At 35.0% G+C, this 22675-nt stretch overlaps 2 protein-coding genes across 4 annotated transcripts in view; both read left to right on the plus strand.

The window, feature by feature from the left end:
* Nucleotides 1-14329, plus strand: part of LOC107655955 (kelch-like protein 2) — a 25026-nt gene extending 10697 nt beyond the window's left edge. Inside the window, exons 5-15 of the mRNA XM_016443593.1 lie at nt 918-1080; nt 1216-1325; nt 4992-5108; nt 5198-5347; nt 6630-6747; nt 8240-8437; nt 8609-8710; nt 11276-11404; nt 11492-11632; nt 11735-11878; nt 13023-14329. Coding sequence (XP_016299079.1) covers nt 918-1080; nt 1216-1325; nt 4992-5108; nt 5198-5347; nt 6630-6747; nt 8240-8437; nt 8609-8710; nt 11276-11404; nt 11492-11632; nt 11735-11878; nt 13023-13051 — 1401 coding nt within the window. The 3' untranslated portion in view covers nt 13052-14329. The remainder of the gene's footprint in view (nt 1-917; nt 1081-1215; nt 1326-4991; nt 5109-5197; nt 5348-6629; nt 6748-8239; nt 8438-8608; nt 8711-11275; nt 11405-11491; nt 11633-11734; nt 11879-13022) is intronic.
* A 1115-nt stretch (nt 14330-15444) lies between these two features.
* LOC107655978 (methylsterol monooxygenase 1) lies at nt 15445-21866 on the plus strand. Of its 3 annotated transcripts, XM_016443624.1 has the most exons (7): nt 15445-15537; nt 17616-17904; nt 18027-18143; nt 18356-18387; nt 18561-18687; nt 19349-19503; nt 21037-21866. In XM_016443624.1, the coding sequence occupies exons 2-7, from the start codon at nt 17650-17652 to the stop codon at nt 21224-21226; spliced, it is 876 nt and encodes a 291-aa protein (XP_016299110.1). In that variant the 5' UTR covers nt 15445-15537; nt 17616-17649; the 3' UTR covers nt 21227-21866. The 3 variants fall into 3 exon arrangements, with proteins under 3 accessions (XP_016299110.1, XP_016299096.1, XP_016299103.1); XM_016443610.1 differs by lacking the exon at nt 18356-18387 and having other exon boundaries at nt 18027-18175; XM_016443617.1 differs by lacking the exons at nt 15445-15537; nt 18356-18387 and adding an exon at nt 15665-15686 and having other exon boundaries at nt 18027-18175.
* Nucleotides 21867-22675: the final 809 nt, after the last annotated feature.

The raw sequence follows: 22675 nt of genomic DNA on the forward strand, positions 1-22675 counted from the left end.
TGCTGTCGTTCATTCATGTTAATCAAACAACAAAAGAGAGAAAATCTCTCACTGCTCTTAACTAAATCACTTTTGTAACTTTAAGAAGAAATATATATTTAATTTGCACAGTGAAGAATATGCAGTGTTTTTATACATTTGATTACTTTATACAATGTATGTAGCATTTCTTATTTGTTCTACTGTATTTTTTGTCCAGTTGCTTGTAATTAGTTACTTATGCTTATTTAATCACTGGCTGTTTGTTTATTTATTTATTTTATTTTTATTTTTTTTATTTGGGCTAGTATTAGTTTTTTGTGATATTGACACTGGTGACAAGAATTATGAATTTTTTATGGTATCTAAAATTTTGATGCCCTAAAGACCTTATTTAAAGCAAAAATAATTATCGTGATATATATCGTTACCGTGAAATAAAGTTACTCATATCGTGATATAAGATTTTGGTAATATGATATCGCCCACCCCATGTCCAATATAGGTTCACAGGGCGTCTTGGGTTTATACGTCAAGAAACGACATTTGCACTTACGTAATGTGACATATTTATGAGTAAAACATTATTGAATTGTGTGTATATATATATATATATATATATATATATATATATATAGTATCTCACAGAAGTGAGTACACCCCTCACATTTTTGTAAATATTTTATTATATCTTTCCATGTGACAAAACTGAAGAAATGTAAAGGAATGAAGGAAATGTGCTACAATGTAAAGTAGTGAGTGTACAGCTTGTATAACAGTGTAAATTTGCTAAAATATGTACATGTATCCTTTTAAAGTGACCTTAATGCGTGTAAAATTCTTGTCAGGGCAAGTAAAAATGCAGGAGACAAAATTCTTAAAGGGCTCGTATGAAGCCGTGTGTGAGGTCTTTTCTGTTTGTGTGTGTGTGTGTTCAGGTGCTCTTGCCCGCCGCTGGTCTGCTGCAGTTACAGGAAGTTAAAAAGGCCTGCTGCGAGTTTCTCATAACTCAACTTCACCCAACCAACTGCCTCGGTATCCGCGCCTTCGCCGATTTGCACGCCTGCACAGAGCTGCTCAATCTTGCCAACACGTACGCAGGTGTGTGTCCATCTATAAAAGAAAGAACTGAGAAGTTCATGCACACGGTAGTCATAATAGTTATGTTCCTTATTGGATGTGTTAGTAACTCTGTTTGACAGCCTCAATCTCTCTCCCACTCATCGAAACTCACAGAGCAACACTTCTCAGAGGTCGTGCAGAGTGAAGAGTTTCTCAATCTGGGCATGGAGCAAGTGTGCAGCCTCATAGCAAGCGACAAACTGACCATTCCATCAGAAGAAAAGGTAGCATCACGTTTGATGAGAGGCTTGTATTGCTGTAACTATAGCAGCACACAGGTGATTTTATCATGCAGACTTCAGCAGCTCTGTTGCCATGGTAACATACTGCTGGTACAATAATACTATGGGAATAGCTGTAGCTGCTGATGAGAGTTTGTTGGTCGTCATGGAAACAGGAGTTGGAAGATGCAAGGCGTGGGCACCATGCTGTATTTTTGCCATGGCAACACCAGCTTCTAAAGATATCATATTTTTGTATTTTAATGAATTCATTTCAGTTCTACGTCTGGCTTGTTCCACCTGGTATTAACATCCGTCTCTAGAATGCTATTTAAACCTGGTATTGACACGCATCTCAGAAACATCTCCTGTGATCACTTGTGTTCAGATTTTGAGAATGCGTTTAATTTTGTGACTACATGCATTTCAATTTTGACCGAATGCTTATTTCTGAAGAAAAGATGCGAATAACAGAAAATAATATCATACAGAAGAGCCCTGCAAACTCTAATGACTATGTGTCAAGGTCAATAAGTCTCTTGATAAATGACCTTGTTATTACAAGGCAAAGTGTTACGATAATGAACTAATCCTAAAACTATTTAATAAAACATTTTTTGTTATAGGTTTGTTATAATTTTGTTGAAATAAAGCTGAATTAAAATGAAATATAAATATAAGATGAAAAACTTGCCTTGGCAACTGTATTAAAAAAAAAATACAATGAATCTGTAAATTAAAGGGGTCCTATTATGCTTTTTCACTTTTTCAACTTTAGTTAGTTTGTAACGTTGCTGTTTGAGCATAAAAAAGATCTGCAAAGTTACAAAGCTCAAAGTCCACTTCAAAAGGAGATATTTTATTTAACAGAAATCACTTTTCAAAAACTACAACGAACGACTCGTTTGGACTACAACGCATATTTTCCGCGATTTGTGATATCACAAAGATCGACGAATGGGACGAGACCTGGTTGAGCTGCACTAGAGAAGGCAACGAGTGTTATCATCACTATTTCGGAGATGCGCTAGCTTTCCCAAAGCAGACGAACTTAGAGTGGTTACAATCATCTGGGTTTAAATCGCGCTCAAATTGATTTGATATTGACGCAATATTTACACTGAAGCTCGCAGGCGACTATTGTAAGGGGCGTGACATTTTCCGACCAGGCGCCGAGTGCTGCCAATCACAACACACACTGGCCCAGCTAACCAATCACAGCACATTTCGTATTTCAGAAGGCGGGCCTTAATTTGATACAGGAACTATTCGAGCCGTTCATGCCAGACTGGAGAGAGAGGTGTTGTAATAATGTAAAATATGTGAAAAATAATGTGTTTTTCGAACAACCTAGTATGAGAGCCTATTCTAGTACACCCCCAAAACAAAATCACTTGTTAAAAAAACTAAAACTAATTAAAATGACAAAATCACTTAACTTACTAACCAAAAAAATCATCAAAATTACTCAAATTAAAACTAAAAAAATTGAAAAATAAATATAAAAGTAAATGCTAATTCAAAATATTATTAACTAATCCTACCTGCAAAACTATTTCGAAAATTTTTTGTTACAAGTTTGTTATAATTTTGTTAAAGCTGAATTAAAATAAAATATAAATATAAGATGAGAAACTTTCCTCGTGGCAACTGTATTTTAAATAATACAATGAATTAGTAAATGTTAAAAAACAAAAACTAATTAAAATGACAAAATCACATAACTTGCATGAAAACATAAAACTAAAACTGGAAATCTAAATATTAAAAAAAGCGCTAACTCAAAATTGAGTAACGATTACATAATTAAATTTAATTTAAAAATTAAATTTATATGCTATAATAAATAACGATTATTATAGCATATAAATAATTCTAATTGAACCAAAAAACATCATATGTTAATATGATGGAAATAGGTTATTACTTTTTACTTGATGGTTGCTCCACATTACATTTTTTAGAATCATTATATTGTTATGGTAAAATTATACAAACATACAAAACAGACACAAAGAGTATTTTAAAGTGCCCCTATTATGCCTTTTCGAATATTACCTTTCATGCAGTGTGTCATGTAGCTGTATGTGAACATAAACTATCTGCAAAGTTGTGAAGCCAACAGTGCACGATAAATAAGGATATTGTCTATAAAAAAAAAAGAGTCGGCTCGCAATCGCCTAAACGAGTCGTCAGGAATTCAAATCTTATTCTGTTATGGCTCTACGTCACGAAGTACACATTTGCATAATGTCTGCCCACGTTCTACGTCGCCAACTTCAACTTGCCCGCCCACAAACAGTACAATTTCCATGTGGTTAACATCATGTCGAGAAGACACTGTATCCTATGCTGTGAGAGTACATTTGTTTTATCACATCTTATAATTACCACAAACTTGTTAATACTTGACACTTACCACTGAGAAACATCCTGCTCCAGTTGTGCTTGCGAATCAGTCTCTTGTCGATCAGCCAGTTCAACTCTTTCATCATCAGACTCAGGCTCGAATTGGTAAGGTACAGTCCATACCATCTTTTCTATGTATTGACAAGTCTCCAGGGCTGTCATTCCGTCATGGCAATGTTTCGTTTCCGACACACGCTGTACGCGGTAGACCAATCACAAGGGACTGCGCCATCTGACCAATCACAGCAGTGAGGGCTCACGGAAAGGAGGGGTTTAGAGAGACTGATTCTTTGAACTGCTTCGCACGAGTCGTTTACGAATCATTTAGAAACGAGGTAAAATTAAATCTATTTTTTAAGAAAACTAACGTGTTTTTTGACCTTGCATGCATGTAAACCTGTTTTAGGAGACTCATAAAACAATATTAGCAACCTTAAAAATGGCATAATAGGGGCACTTTAAACAAGATTTTTGAAGTTATTTTTACTTTCTTTATTGTGCAATGGAATGATTGACAGCTGAGTGGGCGGTGCTTTGATGTTGTCCACGATGTATTAGTGTTCACACTACACTACTACTAATGCGATGTGGTAACATGCATTTTTGACTATCTTTGTAGGTTATTGCAGTCATAGATATGTATAAATACATGCCCTATTAGAGGCTGTTTCTGTGGTCTGCTATATGTAAGCCGTCCGCCATATTGGGATGTCTGTAAACACTTGAAAGCAAGTTGCCGGTGCATCTGCACTGCAACTGTAGTTATATGCATGTATGAATATCTATATCTTCAGTCGACTTCAGAAGATGCTTTTGCTAAACTACACAATACAACAAGACGAAGCCGTTAACTAACAAAGCATTTAAAAGTACTAATACTTTAGTACTTTAATATTGAGTTAATACATATCAAAAAAACCAACACATTCTTACCTGTGAAAGTTTATCCAATTTCTTAAGAATTTAAATTCAGGTAGTTTTTACAACCAGATGCTGCACAATGTTGTTGCGTCTTGAAACTCATTGATTTTTATCGTGAATGATGACATATAGACTGTTCCAAGATGGCGGATGCGTCAACGTGTTTGGAATGGTCGAATGTGGCATCTACCTATACATATCTATGATTGCAGTTATCAGATGTCAAAATGTTTTGTAACTTTTTTTACAGTTACACCTGTATTTCATGCTGATGATTTGTGATTAATTCGCAGGTATAACAGATGAGACAGGTATTAAACTTTCCCTGGGTGTTTGTAGGTGTTTGAAGCGGTCATAGCTTGGGTCACGCATGATAAAGATGTGCGTCAGGAACACATGGCTCATCTGATGGAAAATGTTCGCTTGCCTCTTCTTTCCAGAGAATACCTCGTACAGGTATATGTGTGTGCATGAGTAATGCGTTAGTGAATATTTGCTTTGATGTTCTTTAATTTTTATTGAATTTTATGTGTGTGTGTGTGTAGAGGGTGGAGGAGGAAACTTTAGTGAAGAACAGCAGCGCCTGTAAAGACTACCTAATTGAAGCCATGAAGTACCACCTGCTGCCGGCCGAGCAGCGCTCCACGATGAAGACCATCCGCACCAGAGTGAGAACACCCATCAGCTACCCAAAGGTTTGTCTGGACAGTCTTGATTATTTTTTTTTTTTTGACATTTTCATTAGCTGTAAAGAGCAGGAAGTCAGTGGATGGAGATTGGGAACATGATGCAAGCTGGATTCAAACTCTTGTCACATATCTGAACATCTTGGCTCAACTTACAATGGGTGCAAATCTCTAGTCCATGTCTCTGATGTGATTTGTGGACATTTTAGTCATAATTTTTTTATTAAACCAAGCGATTGAAATTATATTTGGTTTCAACAAAATTAAAGGGTTAGTTCACCCAAAAATGACAATTCTGTCATTAATTACTCACCCTCATGTCGTTTCAAACCCGTAAGACCTTCGTTCATCTTCGGAACACAATTTAAGATATTTTTGATGGAATCTGAGAGCTGTCTGACCCGTTTTGGAGAGTATCCGCTGGACGTAAACCGCGTATGCTGTTCTGTGTCAGCTGCGCCACACGGATACGCTGTTTTCGTTCAGATCAAATCACAACAACATAGGAAACAGATCCGGCGTGACGCAGCTGACACAGAACAGCATACGTTGTTTACGTCCAGCTGATACGCTCCAAAACGGCGCTACAGGGTGATGCGGAGGAGACGAATTGTTGAATAAAGTAGGTTTTTTTTTTTTTTTTTTTTGCGCAAAAAAGTATTCTCGTAGCTTCGTAAAATTATGGTTGAACCCCTGATGTCACATGGATTATTTTAATTCTCGTAGCTTCGTATAATTGCGGATGAACTCCTGATGTCACATGGATTATTTTACAGATCTCCTTGCTACGTTTCTGGACTTGGGAACATTTCAGTTGTATTGCTGTCTATGCAGGGTCAGACAGCTCTCAGATTCCATCAAAAATATCTTAAATTGTGTTCCAAAGATGAACGAAGGTCTTACGGGTTTGAAACGACATGAGGGTGAGTAATTAATGACAGAATTTTTTGGGGTGAATTTTTTGGGAGAACATTCAGAAAATTATAATTTCATATAGAATTGCACAGCTCCCCAAAAAGTGCATATAGTTTATGAATTTATAATATTTACAGTTTAGTAATTTATATATACTACATTATTTTTACTTGATGGACAACACATGACATTTTGTATAGCTATTATATTTAAACCTCTACTAAAAATTTTATAATTTAAAAATCATAGAGTATGTTTCTAAGAACTTGGCACATGTTTTAAACCACTTTAACAAAATAATTAAAACTAGATAAAAAGTTTGAGAAGCCGCGTGCTAGATGGTTTTGATTGGAGTCTTTTCTCATGTGTGCTAAAGGTGATGATGGTGGTGGGGGGACAGGCCCCTAAAGCCATCCGCAGTGTGGAGTGCTATGATTTCGAGGAGGAGAGATGGTTCCAAGTGGCAGAATTACCCTCCAGACGATGTCGAGCAGGTGAGCTGCACGCTCATATCATTGACAATGACTGGCAAGATGATTCACCCTGGTCTCACATTCAACAGCTCTACATGTTAGAACACGTACTGAAAACAATGATGGGGAGGAGACTCTTGGGTGCGTTGAATGTTATTTGCTAAGGAATCTGTTGTGTATTCTGCTAAAAACATGCCGCAGTTTCATTTACCCTGGTGATGGAAATTATGTTTAGTGACTGCACATGTAAGTGACAGCAAGAAAATGAAATTGAATAAATAAATAAATGAAAGTTTATATTTACCTTTATTTTCTTTACATCACAAAAGTGGCTTAAGTGGAATATATACCCCACAGACTTTTTATGTGGCATGAATATTTTTATACAGAAATCATGAATTGGGGGGTGGGAACTATTGAGTTTCAATATTTGTATAGGCACATACTGTAAGTCTTGACTACTTATTGTCCCAGAAAAAAGGATACAGTTAATTGGGCACAACATTTGGTGACAACACTACCATTCAAAGGTTTGGGGTCAAGTTAAGAGATTAGTTGGTCACACTTTATTTTAAGGTCCAATTCTTGCTATTAACAAACCATTAACTACAATTTTTGCCTCAAACTCCTAATTTGCTGCTTATTAATAGTTAGTAATGCAGTTGTTAAGTTTAGGTATTGGGCAGGAATAGGGATGTAGAATATGTGCTTTGTAAGTACTAATAAACAGCAAATATATTAATAATAGGCCTGTTAATAAGTGATTAGTTAATAGTGAGAATTGGTCACTATACTAAAGTGTTACTGATTAGTTTTTAATAGCAGTTAATACTTTTATTCATCAAGAATGCATTAAATTGAACAAAAGTGACATATAAAGACATTTAGAAAGTTTTCTGTTTCAAATAAATGCTGTTCTTCAAATTTTATGTTGATCAGAGAATCCTGATTTTAAAAAAAGTTTCAGTTTCCACAAAAATATAAAGTGTGTTCAACATTGATAATAAGACGAAATATTGCTAAAGCGCCAAATCAGAATATTTGAACGATTTCTGAAGGATCATGTGACACTGAAGACTGGAGTAATGATGCTGAAAATTCAGCTTTGCCATCGCAGGAATAAATTAAATATATTAACATAAATTTGAAATTAAGTTATTTTAATTGCACACAAAAATGTGCAATTAAAATAATTGCATATTTAAAGTAAAATTGCTTCACGATTTTACTTTATTTTTGATCAAATAAACATTACACAACATTTTAAAAAATCTTTTTGAACAGTACTGTATATTCTGACAAAATTTAATACAAAATAACTAATGAACCATTTTTTGTAATTAATAAATGATGTAACCGCATAACATTTAAAAGGCATGTGACAACTTGCCTCAATGAAAATGTACTTGACTCGTTTACCCAACAGCTGTTACAAAAAATTGATTATTTGATTTTTAATATTGGATGCTTGAAAGCTAATTCACAATTTTTCTTTTCTTTTACGTATGTGTAGGTTTGGTGTACATGGGTGGTGTTGTGTATGCTGTCGGGGGTTTTAACGGGTCATTACGAGTGAGGACGGTGGATGCATATGACCCAGTAAAAGACGAGTGGTGTTGTGTCAGCAGCATGCAGGACCGGAGGTCAACTCTAGGCTCCGCTGTCCTCAACGGACTGCTTTATGCTGTTGGAGGCTTTGATGGCAGCACAGGTAATACATTAATTGATCTTGCATTATCTTGCATACTGTTTACGTGGAGAAGTGCATAGCTGTTATGTTGGTTATGGTAACAATAATGTTAATTATTATGAAGATACTAATGAAAACTGGAATGTACTGTGTTCCTACATCCGTGACCATTATGATGATGTTGGTTTGCAGGTTTAGCTACTGTAGAGGCATATAACGTTAAGGCCAATGAGTGGTTCCACGTCAGTCCCATGAACACGCGGCGCAGCAGTGTTGGAGTCGGCGTTGTTGGAGGTTAGTGACTGCCAAGAAGGAACAGTACTGTATATTCTGACAAAATTTAATACAAAATAACTAATGAACCATTTTTTGTAATTAATAAATGATGTAACCGCATAACATTTAAAAGGCATGTGACAACTTGCCTCAATGAAAATGTACTTGACTCGTTTACCCAACAGCTGTTACAAAAAATTGATTATTTGATTTTTAATATTGGATGCTTGAAAGCTAATTCACAATTTTTCTTTTCTTTTACGTATGTGTAGGTTTGGTGTACATGGGTGGTGTTGTGTATGCTGTCGGGGGTTTTAACGGGTCATTACGAGTGAGGACGGTGGATGCATATGACCCAGTAAAAGACGAGTGGTGTTGTGTCAGCAGCATGCAGGACCGGAGGTCAACTCTAGGCTCCGCTGTCCTCAACGGACTGCTTTATGCTGTTGGAGGCTTTGATGGCAGCACAGGTAATACATTAATTGATCTTGCATTATCTTGCATACTGTTTACGTGGAGAAGTGCATAGCTGTTATGTTGGTTATGGTAACAATAATGTTCATTATTATGAAGATACTAATGAAAACTGGAATGTACTGTGTTCCTACATCCGTGACCATTATGATGTTGGTTTGCAGGTTTAGCTACTGTAGAGGCATATAACGTTAAGGCCAATGAGTGGTTCCATGTGAGTCCCATGAACACGCGACGTAGCAGTGTTGGAGTTGGCGTTGTTGGAGGTTAGTGACTGCCAAGAAGCCAATCGCCGTCTGTATATGTACAGCCACAGCCAATAGACCTGCATGGCTGTTCTGCTTTTGTTTGCAATTTCAAATTGATGAATTCTGAGTTTAAAAAAGGACCTAAACAAGGGGTCTTCAACCTTATCAGACCCCATTATATATATACTGCACAAATTTCGTAATAACGAGTATATTGCCATATTAGTGTATTTGCATATTTTGTTTTGATGCTGCTTAGTGCTAACATTGTAAAGCTATTAAAATAATATGGATAATTATATAATACAAAATCATTATTATTAACCATTTTATTCAGCAAGGTTGCATTACATTGATTAAAAGTGACAGTAAAGGCTTTTACATTTACATTTAATCATTTAGCAGACGCTTTTATCCAAAGCGACTTACAAATGAGGACAATAGAAGCAATCAGACCAACAAAAGACAACAAAATGTAAGTGCTGTGACAAGCCCCGGTTAGTCTAACACAATACACATAGCAAGGTTTATTTGTTTTTTATAATAAATAAAAAGAATAAAAAGTAGATAGAATCGAAATAGAATAGAGAAGAGCTAGTGTTAGAGTGCAAAGTTATTCTTTTTTATATAAAAATAGAGAATGTTAGTGTTAATTTTTTTTTATGAATAAAAAGAAAATGAGTAGATAGAATAGAAATAGAATAGAGAGTGTTAGTAATTAAAGGTTAATGTTTTTAATAAATAAAGAGAAAACAAGTAGATAGAACAGAAATAGAATAGAGTGTTAGTGGGTCAAAAAAATCTAATAAACGCTGTTCTTTTGAACTCTTCATTCAACAAAGAATCCTAACGAAAAATCATGTATCGCAGTTTCCACAAAAATATTAGACAGTGCAACTGCTTTTAACATTGATAATAGTAAGAAATGTTTCTTGAGTACCAATCAGATTTGATTTCTGACACTGAAGACTGGAGTAATGGCTGTTGAAAATTCAACTTTGCCATCACAGGAATAAGTTACATTTTAGAATATATTTTATAGTATTCAATGTCACAATATTATAGTTTTTAGTGTATTTTGGTCAAATAACTTAAAAAAACATTAAAACAAAATCTTACCAAACCAAATTTTTAGCTTTAGTACATTATTGTACATTACATTATTAATATTTAAAACACATAATTGTACTTAAAGAGTTAGTTCACCCAAAAATGACAATTCTGTCATTAATTACTCACCCTCACAAAGTAGTCCGTGTGACATCAGTGGTTCAACTGTCATCACGCCGAATCTAGGTCAGCGCCGCCACACGCTCGCGTCATGATACTGTCATGAACGTACGTGTCCAAAGTGATGCAGTAGAGACGAAAATGTGGAATAAAGTCGTTATTTTTGTTTTCTTTGCGCAAAAAAAAGTATTCTCGTAGCGTCGTAACTTTACAGTTGAACCACTGATGTCACACGGACTACTTTGTCGATCATCTTGGTACTTTTCTGGACCTTGAACGTGGTAGTTACCTTTCTGTCTATGGGAGTGTCTGAGAGCCCTCATATTTCATCAGAAATATCTTAAATTGTGTTCCGAAGATGAACGAAGGTCTTACGGGTTTCGAACAACATGAGGGTGAGTAATTAATGACAGAATTTTCATTTTCATTTTAATTTGTGATTGATAATGAAACATTACCTGAACTTTAGCTTGGTAATTTTAGCTTTGGTTAAAGTTATCTTAATACTTTTTTAAATGCATTTTTATATATTTTACGTTTTTGTGCAGTGCATATTTATTTTTTCAAACATTTTTGTTTATCGAACAGCGGATTTCAACTGATATAAACAATTTTCAAACTTTTTTTTTAGGTCTGCTTTATGCAGTCGGAGGGTATGACGGAGCAACTCGTCAGTGTTTGAGTACAGTTGAGGCCTATAACCCAAATACCAATGAATGGTCTTATAGAGCAGAGATGGGAACCCGCCGCAGTGGTGCAGGTAACACACATACACACACACACACAAAACCTTCATGTATGCTGGCAACATATGTCTGTGTAAACCACAAATGTTTGTGTTGGACAGGTGTAGGTGTGTTAAAAGGTCTGCTGTATGCAGTAGGGGGGCACGACGGCCCCTTGGTTAGAAAGAGCTGTGAGGTTTATGACCCTGCCACTAACACATGGAAACAGGTGGCTGATATGAATATGTGCCGAAGGAATGCAGGTGAGTTGGTCAGATCTTTGCTGAACAGCACAGTGTGTCACGCTGACACACACAAAAACAATTCTAGCTGTGATGGTTCAATCAAGTTTATCTGTGTTTCAGGTGTGTGTGCCGTAAATAATCTGCTATATGTGATTGGTGGCGATGATGGCTCATGCAACCTGGCTTCAGTGGAGTTCTACAATCCAAACACTGATAAATGGACTCTACTGCCCACCTGCATGAGCACAGGACGCAGCTATGCAGGTCAGAGAAAGAGGCTATGTTCAAAATGGCAAACAACTACTTTTTGTGGTATATATTTTGTGTACTATTTATTCAAAAATTCATTTTTCAGTAATATTTTTAAGGATCATTGTTTCCACAAAACAAAATGTATCAGCATAACTGTTTTTAATCTTAATAATAATAAGAAATGTTTGTTGAGCACCCAATCAGCATATTAGAATGATTTCTGAAGGACCATGTGACTAAAGACTGGAGTCATGGCTGCACAAGAATAAATTACATTTTAAAATATTTTGAAATGGGGGAAAAAAGTTATTTTAAAGTGTAAGAATATGTCACAGTATTACTGTTTTTACTGTGTTTCAAAATCTACCGACAAACCTTTGAGCAGTTATGTAGTGTAATACCTAAATGTCCTTCAGTGCTTTCCAAATGTGCCATATGTCCCACAATGCAATGCATTCTACTTCATCTTCTATTTCCAGGGTAATGAATGAACCAGGTGAATTTTAAAGTGATTTTAAATGCTGTCTTGTTTTTTGATTAATAGCAAGGTTATTATTTGACTAATTATTTGATTTGGCAGTGAAATATTAAAACATTTATAGATTTATTTATTTAGAAAAACACAAACAGAAATCAGCAGTTATATAGAGGGGGAATACAATTAAATTCTAGAAATTCTATGTACAAATGTTAATTCAACTAACAAAAATATACTTTTTCATATTAATATAATGATATAATATTAATATATTATATAATGTACTTAAAATTACTTTCTTTGTGCATACATACATTTGCAAATTTAAAAAAAAAAAACAGCAGAAGAGATGCTTTAACATTGTTTATTACTAGTCACATTAATCAATGAGTCATAAAATATTTTTATAAAACGTTTTAGTGAACTGTTAGCAGTTCATCAGTTATGAATAAGGTAACACCTTCTAAGAGCAGAATCATAGAATGCGTAATTAAAATTATTTTATGGAATGGGTCAAATATTAACAGAAAAATCCAAAAAGAGAGCATACTGTGGGAACGAGCTCCACCTAGTGGTTGTGTAGTGTAGTGGAATTTGTACCACATAGGACCTGTTGTTCAGAAGACACAAATGTTCAATCATTTTGCATGATAGACTCATATATCAGCCATTTTGCAGGTGTGACTGTCATTGATAAGCCTCTCTGAGCAGCTGTGGAGTTGTTGAACACTAGAGCTGAAGCTGACTTTACAGCAGAGGATTCACTCACACTGAAGCTCTTACCACGGCTGAGGCTTCATCCTGGAACTGCTTCACCATGGACATGGCCTGGAGAATACTGCTCTCTCTCTCTCTCTCTCTCTCTCTCGGTGTCTGTATCTCTCTCTCTCACACACATCCACACACTCATTCAGATACGTAACTACAAGCATTCACACACTACCTCTTTTTGTCTCTAGTATATACACTTACACACTCTGTATCTCTCTTTTCTTTCTGTTTCTCTTGTTTGAGAGTAGTCAATGATGACGTTTATTGCACTGATGAAGCAGAATCGAAACACTTTTCTTTTTGAGAAAAGACTGGTGCAAATATTTGGCCAGCGCATCTGCGACGTGTACAAAGCGTTCCTGCGTTTGAGCCGAGGGGATGGCCAGCGATTTTTGCTCCTTGATCGTTTGATCTGAAGGAGCCTCTTGATGGTTTTTGCTTATTCGAATAAAGCTTGAGGGGAAATGTGTCTAGTTTAGGACCAGCACTTTGTTGCCTCTTGGAAGGTTGTTTATGAAGTCACTGGACTCCATTGGATGATGATGATGATGATGTGAATTTCGTTTTATGGTTAGAGCTGAACCTTTGCTTGCTTATATGCGAGAAGGGTCTCTATTGAAGACGAACAAACTTTTACATTTTGCAATTTGTTTGCCAAACAACATTTGAAGTCTTAAAGTTTGAACTGTCTGTTGTCGTTTCTTTTTCTTTTAATATCCTCTGGCTCTTTTCTTGTGGTCCGATCATTGGAGAATTGCGATCTTTGACATTTGAAACGTTAACATCAATGCTTCGGCATGCACGATGCTGTGGACTGATGCTGGTTGCTGGTTGGTATTAAACCGCTTTGCATGGTTCTAAATACTGATGTTTGTGTGCCATCTTTAAACTGCTGTACTCACTAAACAACGTGACTTGCTCTCTGTACTAGCGGTACTGAACACTGAAGTGGTATAAAGGTACTACTTCTTATAGAAATCTTTCTTTCTTTTCTCTCTTTCACTCTCTTTTTTTGTCTTTGTTTTCTGTAACTTTATTGGCTTTCTCTATTCTGCTCTTGCTGTTTAGTATTTAATTCTCTTTAAGTACTGTCACCGAGCCTATTAATGAATATATATATATATATATATATATATATACAACAGTGTATTATTAATTGTCAGTCAAGAGGAATGTTGTGTTCTTGAAGTTTCATAACTTGTTTTATATCATTAATAATAAACATGCTTCTAGTAAATAACGCCTAATGTTAAGATTTTGTGTGTGCACGTGGGAGAGGGTCTGTGATTGCATGAAGCACAATACAATATAATATTGTGAGAGTAATGTGTGAAATACCTGTGAACTTTTTTTACTTAAAATATATCTTGATAAATTATGCATGTACTGTATTTGGTACTAAATAATGCAGAGGAAATGAGAGCGAGAGAAGATCTTGTTTGAATGCACCACTATTAACACTCCACTTTGAGGAAAAAAATGTTTAAAATACATTTAAAAGATTAAGGTTAAAATAAATGAACAAAAATAATGCCATGAATGCAGATAGATACAAACAAAAAAATAGAAAAAAAATAAGTAAACTAAATCAACAAGCATAAGATATAAATAAATTAGATTAAAACAAATAAATAAATATTAGTCCAAAATAAATAAATGGGTGGATAAAAAATGTATAAATAAAAGGAGATTAAAATATATATGCAATATATAAATAAAATACAGTACTGTAAAAGTACACTACTACTTAAGAGAAGCAACATTTTTCCAAATAATTGTTGACACTTATTTTCATTTTTCACATTTGAAAAAATATAGATACAAACAAAATAAGTAAATACATAATAAAATAAATTATTAAAACAAATAAAAAATCCATAAATAAATACAGTACTATAACTGTACGGAACTATGATGAGTAGGAAAAAACGTAATAATTTAACTTAATAGACACTTATTATTATCCAAATAATATTTCAGACATTTATAATATACTTTTTACACTATTTCAGTTTTTTATATAAGAAACTATATAGTTGTCTTTTAAATTTTAGGACGACGATGGTCATATTTGGGGTCCGTAGCACCAAAAAGACTGAAACCCCCTGAATTGATAGAGCTCCTCATTGCTTGGAGGTGCAGCCCAGTCAGCGCAGGTTGATAGATTATGAAAGATAGGCGCATTTCTGATTGGCTGGTGCTGCGGAAACTCGAGGTCTCACTATCGTCTGTTCATTCCCTCAGCCAATCAGTCCGAGGCCTCTGCCCGCATACGTCAATCTCCTTCTTGCCACAGCCAATCAGCGCCCAGCCTCTGCCCTCACACATCGTCTCCTCTTGTCTCAGTCAATGGTCCTATGTAAAGTTCTTATGACATTAAAAGCGACCGTGCTGCTAGCGCAGGTAGAAGAGCTTCTCACAGGTGAGTCGACAAGCCGTTCGTGCAGAAATGCAGACTCTTACATTAAGATATTGGTTATGTTATTTTAGAAAGGTTAGATTGAGAAACACTTTCGCTTTTTACTTGCCCTATTTAGTTAGAGTTGCAGAATAATGGAAACACGCGAGAAGGTAAATATTACTGTTGTACTACACAGTGCATGTATTGTATGGGAAATTATTTCAATATATATTTGCTTCTGAATTAGAAATAAAATGTTTATATCATGATTGTAATTGTGATTTAATAGACTGACCAGTTAATGCACATGCAGTACTATGACTAAAATAATCAATTACAATGTTTCTGTTATATTTAAGCATTTGATATATTTGATTTTATGATGTCTGTATACAAAAAAAAAAAAACATGCAGTAATATGATAAAAACAAATCACCCATTATAGTGTCTCAGTTATATTTAAGTATTTGTATATTTACTTATTTATGGTTATGCAACCAGACCAGCTGATTGTGTTATGTCTGGATACAAATTAATTTCATGCAGCGATATGATAAAAAATAACCAATTTATATGTCTCTATATTTAAGATTTGTATATTTGATTATTTATGGTTATGCAACCAGACCAACTGATTTTGTCTTGTCTGGCTACAAAAAATATTATGCAGTTATATACAGGTGCATGTAAAAAAATTTGAATATCGTGAAAAAGTTAATTTTTTTGGTAACATTTCAAAAAGTGAAACTTTCATATATTCTAGATTCATTACATGTAAAGTAAAAGATTTCAAAAGTTTTTTTGTTTTAATTTTGATGATTAGAGCTTACAGCTCATGAAAGTAAAAAATCCAGTATCTCAAAATATTATAATGTTTCCTAAGATCAATCAAAAAAAGGATTTGCAAAACAGAAAAGTTCAAGTTCTTTAAAGCATGTTCATTTCTTTGGAAGTGGTTTTGGCACTGTGGGTAGGTGCTATAGTCCTGCTGGAAAAGGAAATCAGCATCTCCATAAAGCCTGTCAGCAGATGAAAGCAAAAAGTGCTCCAAAATCTCCTGGTAGACGGCTGTATTGACTTTGGACTTGATAAAACACAATGGACCAACACCAGCAGACATTACGGCACCCCAAATCATCACTGACTTCAGAAACTTCACACTGGACTTCTAGCAGCTTGGATTCTGTGCCTCTCCAGTCTCCAGACCTTGATTTCCAAATCAAATGCAAAATTTACTTTTATCTGAAAAGAGGACTTTGGACCACTGAGCAACAGTCCAGTTCTTTTTCTCCTTAGCCCAGGTAAGATGCTTCTGACGTTGTTTCTGTTTCAGAAGTGGCTTGGTAGCCCTTTTTCTGAAGACGTCTGAGCGTGGTGACTCTTGATGCACCGACTCCAGCTTCAGTCCACTCCTTGTGAAGCTCTCCCAAGTGTTTGAATCGGCTTTGCTTGACAGTATTCTCAAGCTTGCGGTCATCCCTGTTGCTTGTGCACCTTTTCCTATCCAATTTCTTCCAGTCAACTTTGCATTTAAAATGCTTTGATACAGCACTCTGTGAACAGCTACCCCTTTCAGTAATGACCTTCTGTGACTTACCCTCTTTGTGGAGGGTGTCAATGATTGTCTTTTGGCCCATTGCCAAGTCAGCAGTCTTCCCCATTATCGTGGTTTCAAAGAACAAGAGATACCCGGAATTTATACTGTAGGGATGGTCATTTAATGAGAGACTGGATTTTTGACATAATTTAGTGGTGCATAAATTAGTTTCAGTTGGAGATTTCACATGAATAATAACAAGCAACATCTAAGTGTAACCAGAGAGTCACACTCGAGTCACAAAAAACTCAACTTTGTGACTTTGACTTTAAATTACTCGTCAACTCATCTTTTTAGTCATCTTAAACTTGAAACTTTGACTTAGGATTGGAAAGACTTAGATTCTCTGTCAGACTTATGAACATGTCGGGCTGTAACTCATGTTCATAAAACACTGTCCTGATATGATGCAGTTCCATATTAACTACCTGTCCTTCAGGCAAGCTTCACTTTGAGATAACTGAGCCTCACTAGTCTTTGTTTATGTCATTTGTTTGTACAGTTACTCATTTGGAGAGTCCCACTGACTCGCTGCCATGGAGGTGAACGGCACAGCCAACATTCTGTCTTCAGCGTATCTGGCGGTGGAATTTGTGGATTCATTTCTTCCAGAAAATCCACTGCAGGAACCTCTGAAGCACGCATGGAACCACATGCTGCAGAACTATAGCAAATTCCAGATCGCCACCTGGGGCTCGCTCATCGTCCACGAACTGATCTATTTCCTGTTCTGTCTGCCTGGATTTATCTTTCAGTTCCTCCCTTTCATGCAGAAGTATAAGATCCAACCAGTATGTGGAATCAAAGGATTTTTTTCATCTGTTACTATTTTAATTTGAATATTTATAGTTTTTTGTTGTTAAAAATAGAAAATATTAACTCTTTATATATGTTTTTGTCATTGTGCTTGCAGGATAAACCAGAGACATGGGAGAAACAGTGGAAGTGCTTTAAGATGCTGCTGTTTAATCACTTCTGTATCCAGCTACCGCTCATCTGCGGGACGTATTACTTTACTGAGTTCTTCAGCATTCCTTATGACTGGGACTCCATGCCTCGCTGGTGAGAGCACCTCTCACATTTATGACTGAAGTAAAAAAAAAAACCATAGTAGGTCTATGAAGTTACAGTCAGAGTCCTGAGGTTGTACTGTACTGTGGCTTCAATCAAATCTTTTTTTGAAGCCAGTAGGCTTTGTTTTCATTTTTTTAATAATCTTTTTACTTTACTGAGTTCTTCAACATTCCTTATGACTGGGACTCCATGCCTCGCTGGTGAGAGCACCTCTCACATTTATGACTGAAGTAAAAAAAAAAAAACCATAGTAGGTCTATGAAGTTACAGTCAGAGTCCTGAGGTTGTACTGTACTGTGGCTTCAATCAAATCTTTTTTTGAAGCCAGTAGGCTTTGTTTTCATTTTTTTAATAATCTTTTTCACCATCTCAGGCCCTTTATATTGGCCCAGTGTTTTGGTTGTGCAGTAATTGAAGACACATGGCATTACTTCCTCCACCGAGCCCTACATCATCGCAGAATCTACAAATACATTCATAAAGTCCATCATGACTTCACTGTAAGTTACTCGCAGTCTCACAAAGACACACACAATGTGCAGATAAAGGGAAACTATATGATAGCCGAGACAGACTTGAAGATCATTTTTTGGTTAATTTGTACTATTATATATTTTTATGTTGGTTTTATATTGTAATATATAAATGTGTAACAATATATTGTGTCACACATATATCACAATACAAAAATGCAACAATATTTATCGTGGATTGTGACAATATGTATTGGATAGAGTTCACCCAAAAATGAAAATTTTATTTACATATAAACAGTGAACAATGTACATACAAAGAGCGCTAAATATAGTGAACACAGAAGCTCATGCAATTGAGCTTTCATGTTTATTAATTATTATGAATAAATTAGAAATAAAATGTGTGTAGTCAGGAACTAAGTGCAAGAATATGTGTCTATCATAATCTATTTTAGCCAATAATAAATATTTCTATTCTGGTGCCTCCTTGCTGTAATTTTGTTAACTTATTAAAAAATGTCTTAGAAATAATAATTATTTTGTACTTTATCGTGACTCTCAAAACAAAACATGCTTTGTTAAACCCCTAGTAATTTTGTAGTTTATTTATTTATTGTTTATTTATTTAATTTTCTTCTTAATAATGATAGATGATCTGTCATCTGTTTCGTTTTGTGTATGTTAGGCTCCATTTGGCATGCAGGCAGAATATGCCCACCCTGCTGAGACTCTGATTCTGGGGGCTGGATTCTTCATCGGCATCATGGTCTTCTGCAATCATATGGTTTTGCTCTGGGCTTGGGTCGCTTTCCGGCTTCTTGAAACCATTGATGTTCACAGGTGAGCTCAGTACACACACTGCAATTTTGTGGATGTAGTGTTAATTTCCTCAATGAAAACTATGCTGAAAAGAGACGATGCCTACATTATTAAACACTAATTGTAACTATATAAGCATGCAATATTGTTGACAAAAAAGAGAAACTCTACCAAAATCACCCTATATGTTCTTAAGCCAAAAACAGGAGAAAAATATTGTCTATTGAACTGTTTTCAAAAAGCCTTCAGGAGCTTTCATTCTTGAGGTTGCCAGATTGTTAAAGTTTAAATGAATTAAAAGAACACATTTTCTGTGATGTGTTTTACTTAATCTTTGCAACCTGGCAACTATGTGCACATACTCTCTCTACAGTGTGGAAAAGGTGCCAATAATCTGAAAACACTGAAAACATGTAAATTCTCCACTGAAATATTTAGCTCAAATGAAAGTGTAATATAGCCAGTCAGAGTTCCTTCACATGGTCTCTTGTGCTGTTCACTGTGACTAAATTTGTTATTTTAACCTTCTCAGTGATTAACTAATAATAATTAACTGATAATAATAAATCCAAATATGGATGTCATCTATACTGTTTGTGATTGTGGTTGCTGAATAAATGCACATATGCAACCTCAATGTGCTGTGACTAAATTTGTAATCTAAGCTTCTCAGTGATTAACTAATAATAATTAACTGATAATAATAAATCCAAATATGGATGTCATCTATACTGTTTGTGATTGTGGTTGCTGAATAAATGCACATATGCAACCTCAATGTGACAATACAAAGTCTTGTTCCTTGTTTTAAAAGAAAAAACATTAACATAATTTGGAAATATTGGAATTAATATTAGGAATTTGACTGTTTTAGATTTTAAGAGAAGCTTTTGAGTTTTACCAGTTTAATGTAGAGAGTGTTCATTTGATAATAGAATAAATCATAACTCAATGAATAAATGAGTACAATAAATCGTGTTTGAGTTGACATTCTGTAGATTTGTGCTTATAGGTGAAAATTACTAAAAAAAAATTAATTAGTAAATTAATTAGTAAAAATGACTAATTAATCAATAGTCATGATTACAATTACAATTTTGAGTTTTATTGACTAAACCTGGATTAAACTCCACACCCCTTTAGTCAACTAAACCTTGACTAAACAAACAAACAAAAACACAGAAAATGTTGACTAAATATTCTAAAATCTAAAAAGACTAAGATTAATTATAAAATAGCTGACAAAACTAACACCAGTGCTATGGTCTGGGTCAATACATTTTACAATGTCAACACACGTCATGCTGATAATAACTTATTACAACACTAGAGGGCACTATATTGATAACGTATTCATTTGACAGCCTGTGCACTTAAACCACATCACCAGAAGTATGTGGACACCACTTTCTAATTCACAAGTTTGGCTATAACAGCAATTCTCTGAATTTTATGAAAATCAAACTAAATATTGAGTGGACAGTATGTCCTACTAAATTATTTTTATAGTATTTGTTTCATTCTTTGACATTCCTTCTTTGGTCCTCTCTTTAGTGGTTACGACATTCCTCTGAACCCCTTACATTTGATTCCATTCTACGCTGGAGCTCGTTTCCATGACTTCCACCACATGAATTTTGTGGGCAACTATGGCTCTACATTCACCTGGTGGGACAGACTTTTCAACACCGACTCCCAGTATAAGAAACATTACTCGTTTCATAAAGCTGTGAAGAGCGACTGATTGACAGAGATACACTCAATCGCATACACTGATGCTTCACCATCAGCCAGAGCAATCTATCTCTCTTGGACTCCTGTGTGGGCTTTGGTTGGTCTGATGCTTTTGCATTGCCTCCTGCTGCACACACTCACTGTAAAGTATTTAAAATTGGACTGAATGGATTCAAATCAATGCCAGCTTCTGACAGCAATGTGTCTTTGAAAAAAGAAAAAACACACCCCACAGTCATCATTAGACCACTGGTCATGGTACTCCAAAGGACTGTTTGGACTGTTAGGAATGAAAGAATATCAGCCTGTGTTCTGTGCTCTCAATTATTATAAACATTCATCTGTTTCAAGTACTAATGACATTATTCCTCAAAAGCACTTTACTTTCACCTAAACAAAGATGGAATGTTATAAATTGATATTTTTGTAATGCCTTTTTTTTTTTGCTTTGTTGCCTTGCCTGATTTTTTTGCTAAATTTCTGTAAAGATTTTGTAACTTGCACAGTGTCCACCTATAGCATATAGATGTGCCTTGGAAAGGATTTGGGGGAACAATGATTAAAAAAAAAACACTTATGGATCATAAGGGAGAAAGCTAATTGAGATGTTAGCTTGTTAATTTAAAGGCAACTTAATAAAAACAAATTAACAAAAATGTTGACTGCGGTTGTGATCTATTTAAACTGTGAGAGCTCCCAAACATAGATCCTAAAATGTGTTTTCATCACGGTTTCGCATTCCTAATCACTGATAAACGTACAAGTCAAATGTCATATTACAGTATGTAAAGAGCCATATATGGGGTGGCTAAACTGTCCCGGAACAGAATATACATACTACAATATTTAACATGCCATATGAGGTGGGATATATAGGTAATTATAGGTCATAAAGGTAATTTTTTTTGTTGTTTAAATTGAGATTTATATATCATCTGAAAGCTGAATAAATTGCTTTCCATTGATGTATGGTGTACAATATTTGGCCGAGATACAACTATTTGAAAATCTGGAATCTGAGGGTGCTAAAAAAAAAATCTAAATATTGAGAAAATCGCCTTTAAAGTTGTCCAAATGAAGTTCTTAGCAATGCATAAATCAGAAATGAAGTTTTGATATATTTACGGTAGGAACTTTACAAAATATCTTCATGGAACATGATCTTTACTTAATATCCTAATGATTTTTGGCATAAAAGAAAAATCGATAATGTTGACCCATACAATGTATTATTGGCTATTGCTACAAATACCTGTGCTAATTATGACTGGTTTTGTGCTCCAGGGTCACATCACATATTTTTTTTAGCCTATTTTTGCCATGGCCTATGATCCTAATTCAAAGTTTGGTTGAGTATTACAACCCAGTTCCTCTAATAATGATTTTATAGCCTACTTCTACTTCCTCATGTAAACAATGAATTTTACGTTAATAAAGGGCACAAGTATAAAATTTCAAC

Source organism: Sinocyclocheilus anshuiensis, unplaced genomic scaffold (genome assembly GCF_001515605.1).
Source record: "Sinocyclocheilus anshuiensis isolate Anshui unplaced genomic scaffold, SAMN03320099.WGS_v1.1 scaffold85, whole genome shotgun sequence".
Lineage (NCBI taxonomy): Eukaryota > Metazoa > Chordata > Actinopteri > Cypriniformes > Cyprinidae > Sinocyclocheilus > Sinocyclocheilus anshuiensis.

Bases quoted from the DNA above. Each gene is read 5' to 3' on its own strand.
- LOC107655978 (XM_016443610.1), top strand. From the start codon at position 17,650: ATGGAGGTGAACGGCACAGCCAACATTCTGTCTTCAGCGTATCTGGCG. The intron at 17,905-18,026 runs GTATGTGGAATC...TTGTGCTTGCAG, and splicing joins AGAAGTATAAGATCCAACCA to GATAAACCAGAGACATGGGA. The intron at 18,688-19,348 runs GTAAGTTACTCG...TGTGTATGTTAG, and splicing joins AAGTCCATCATGACTTCACT to GCTCCATTTGGCATGCAGGC.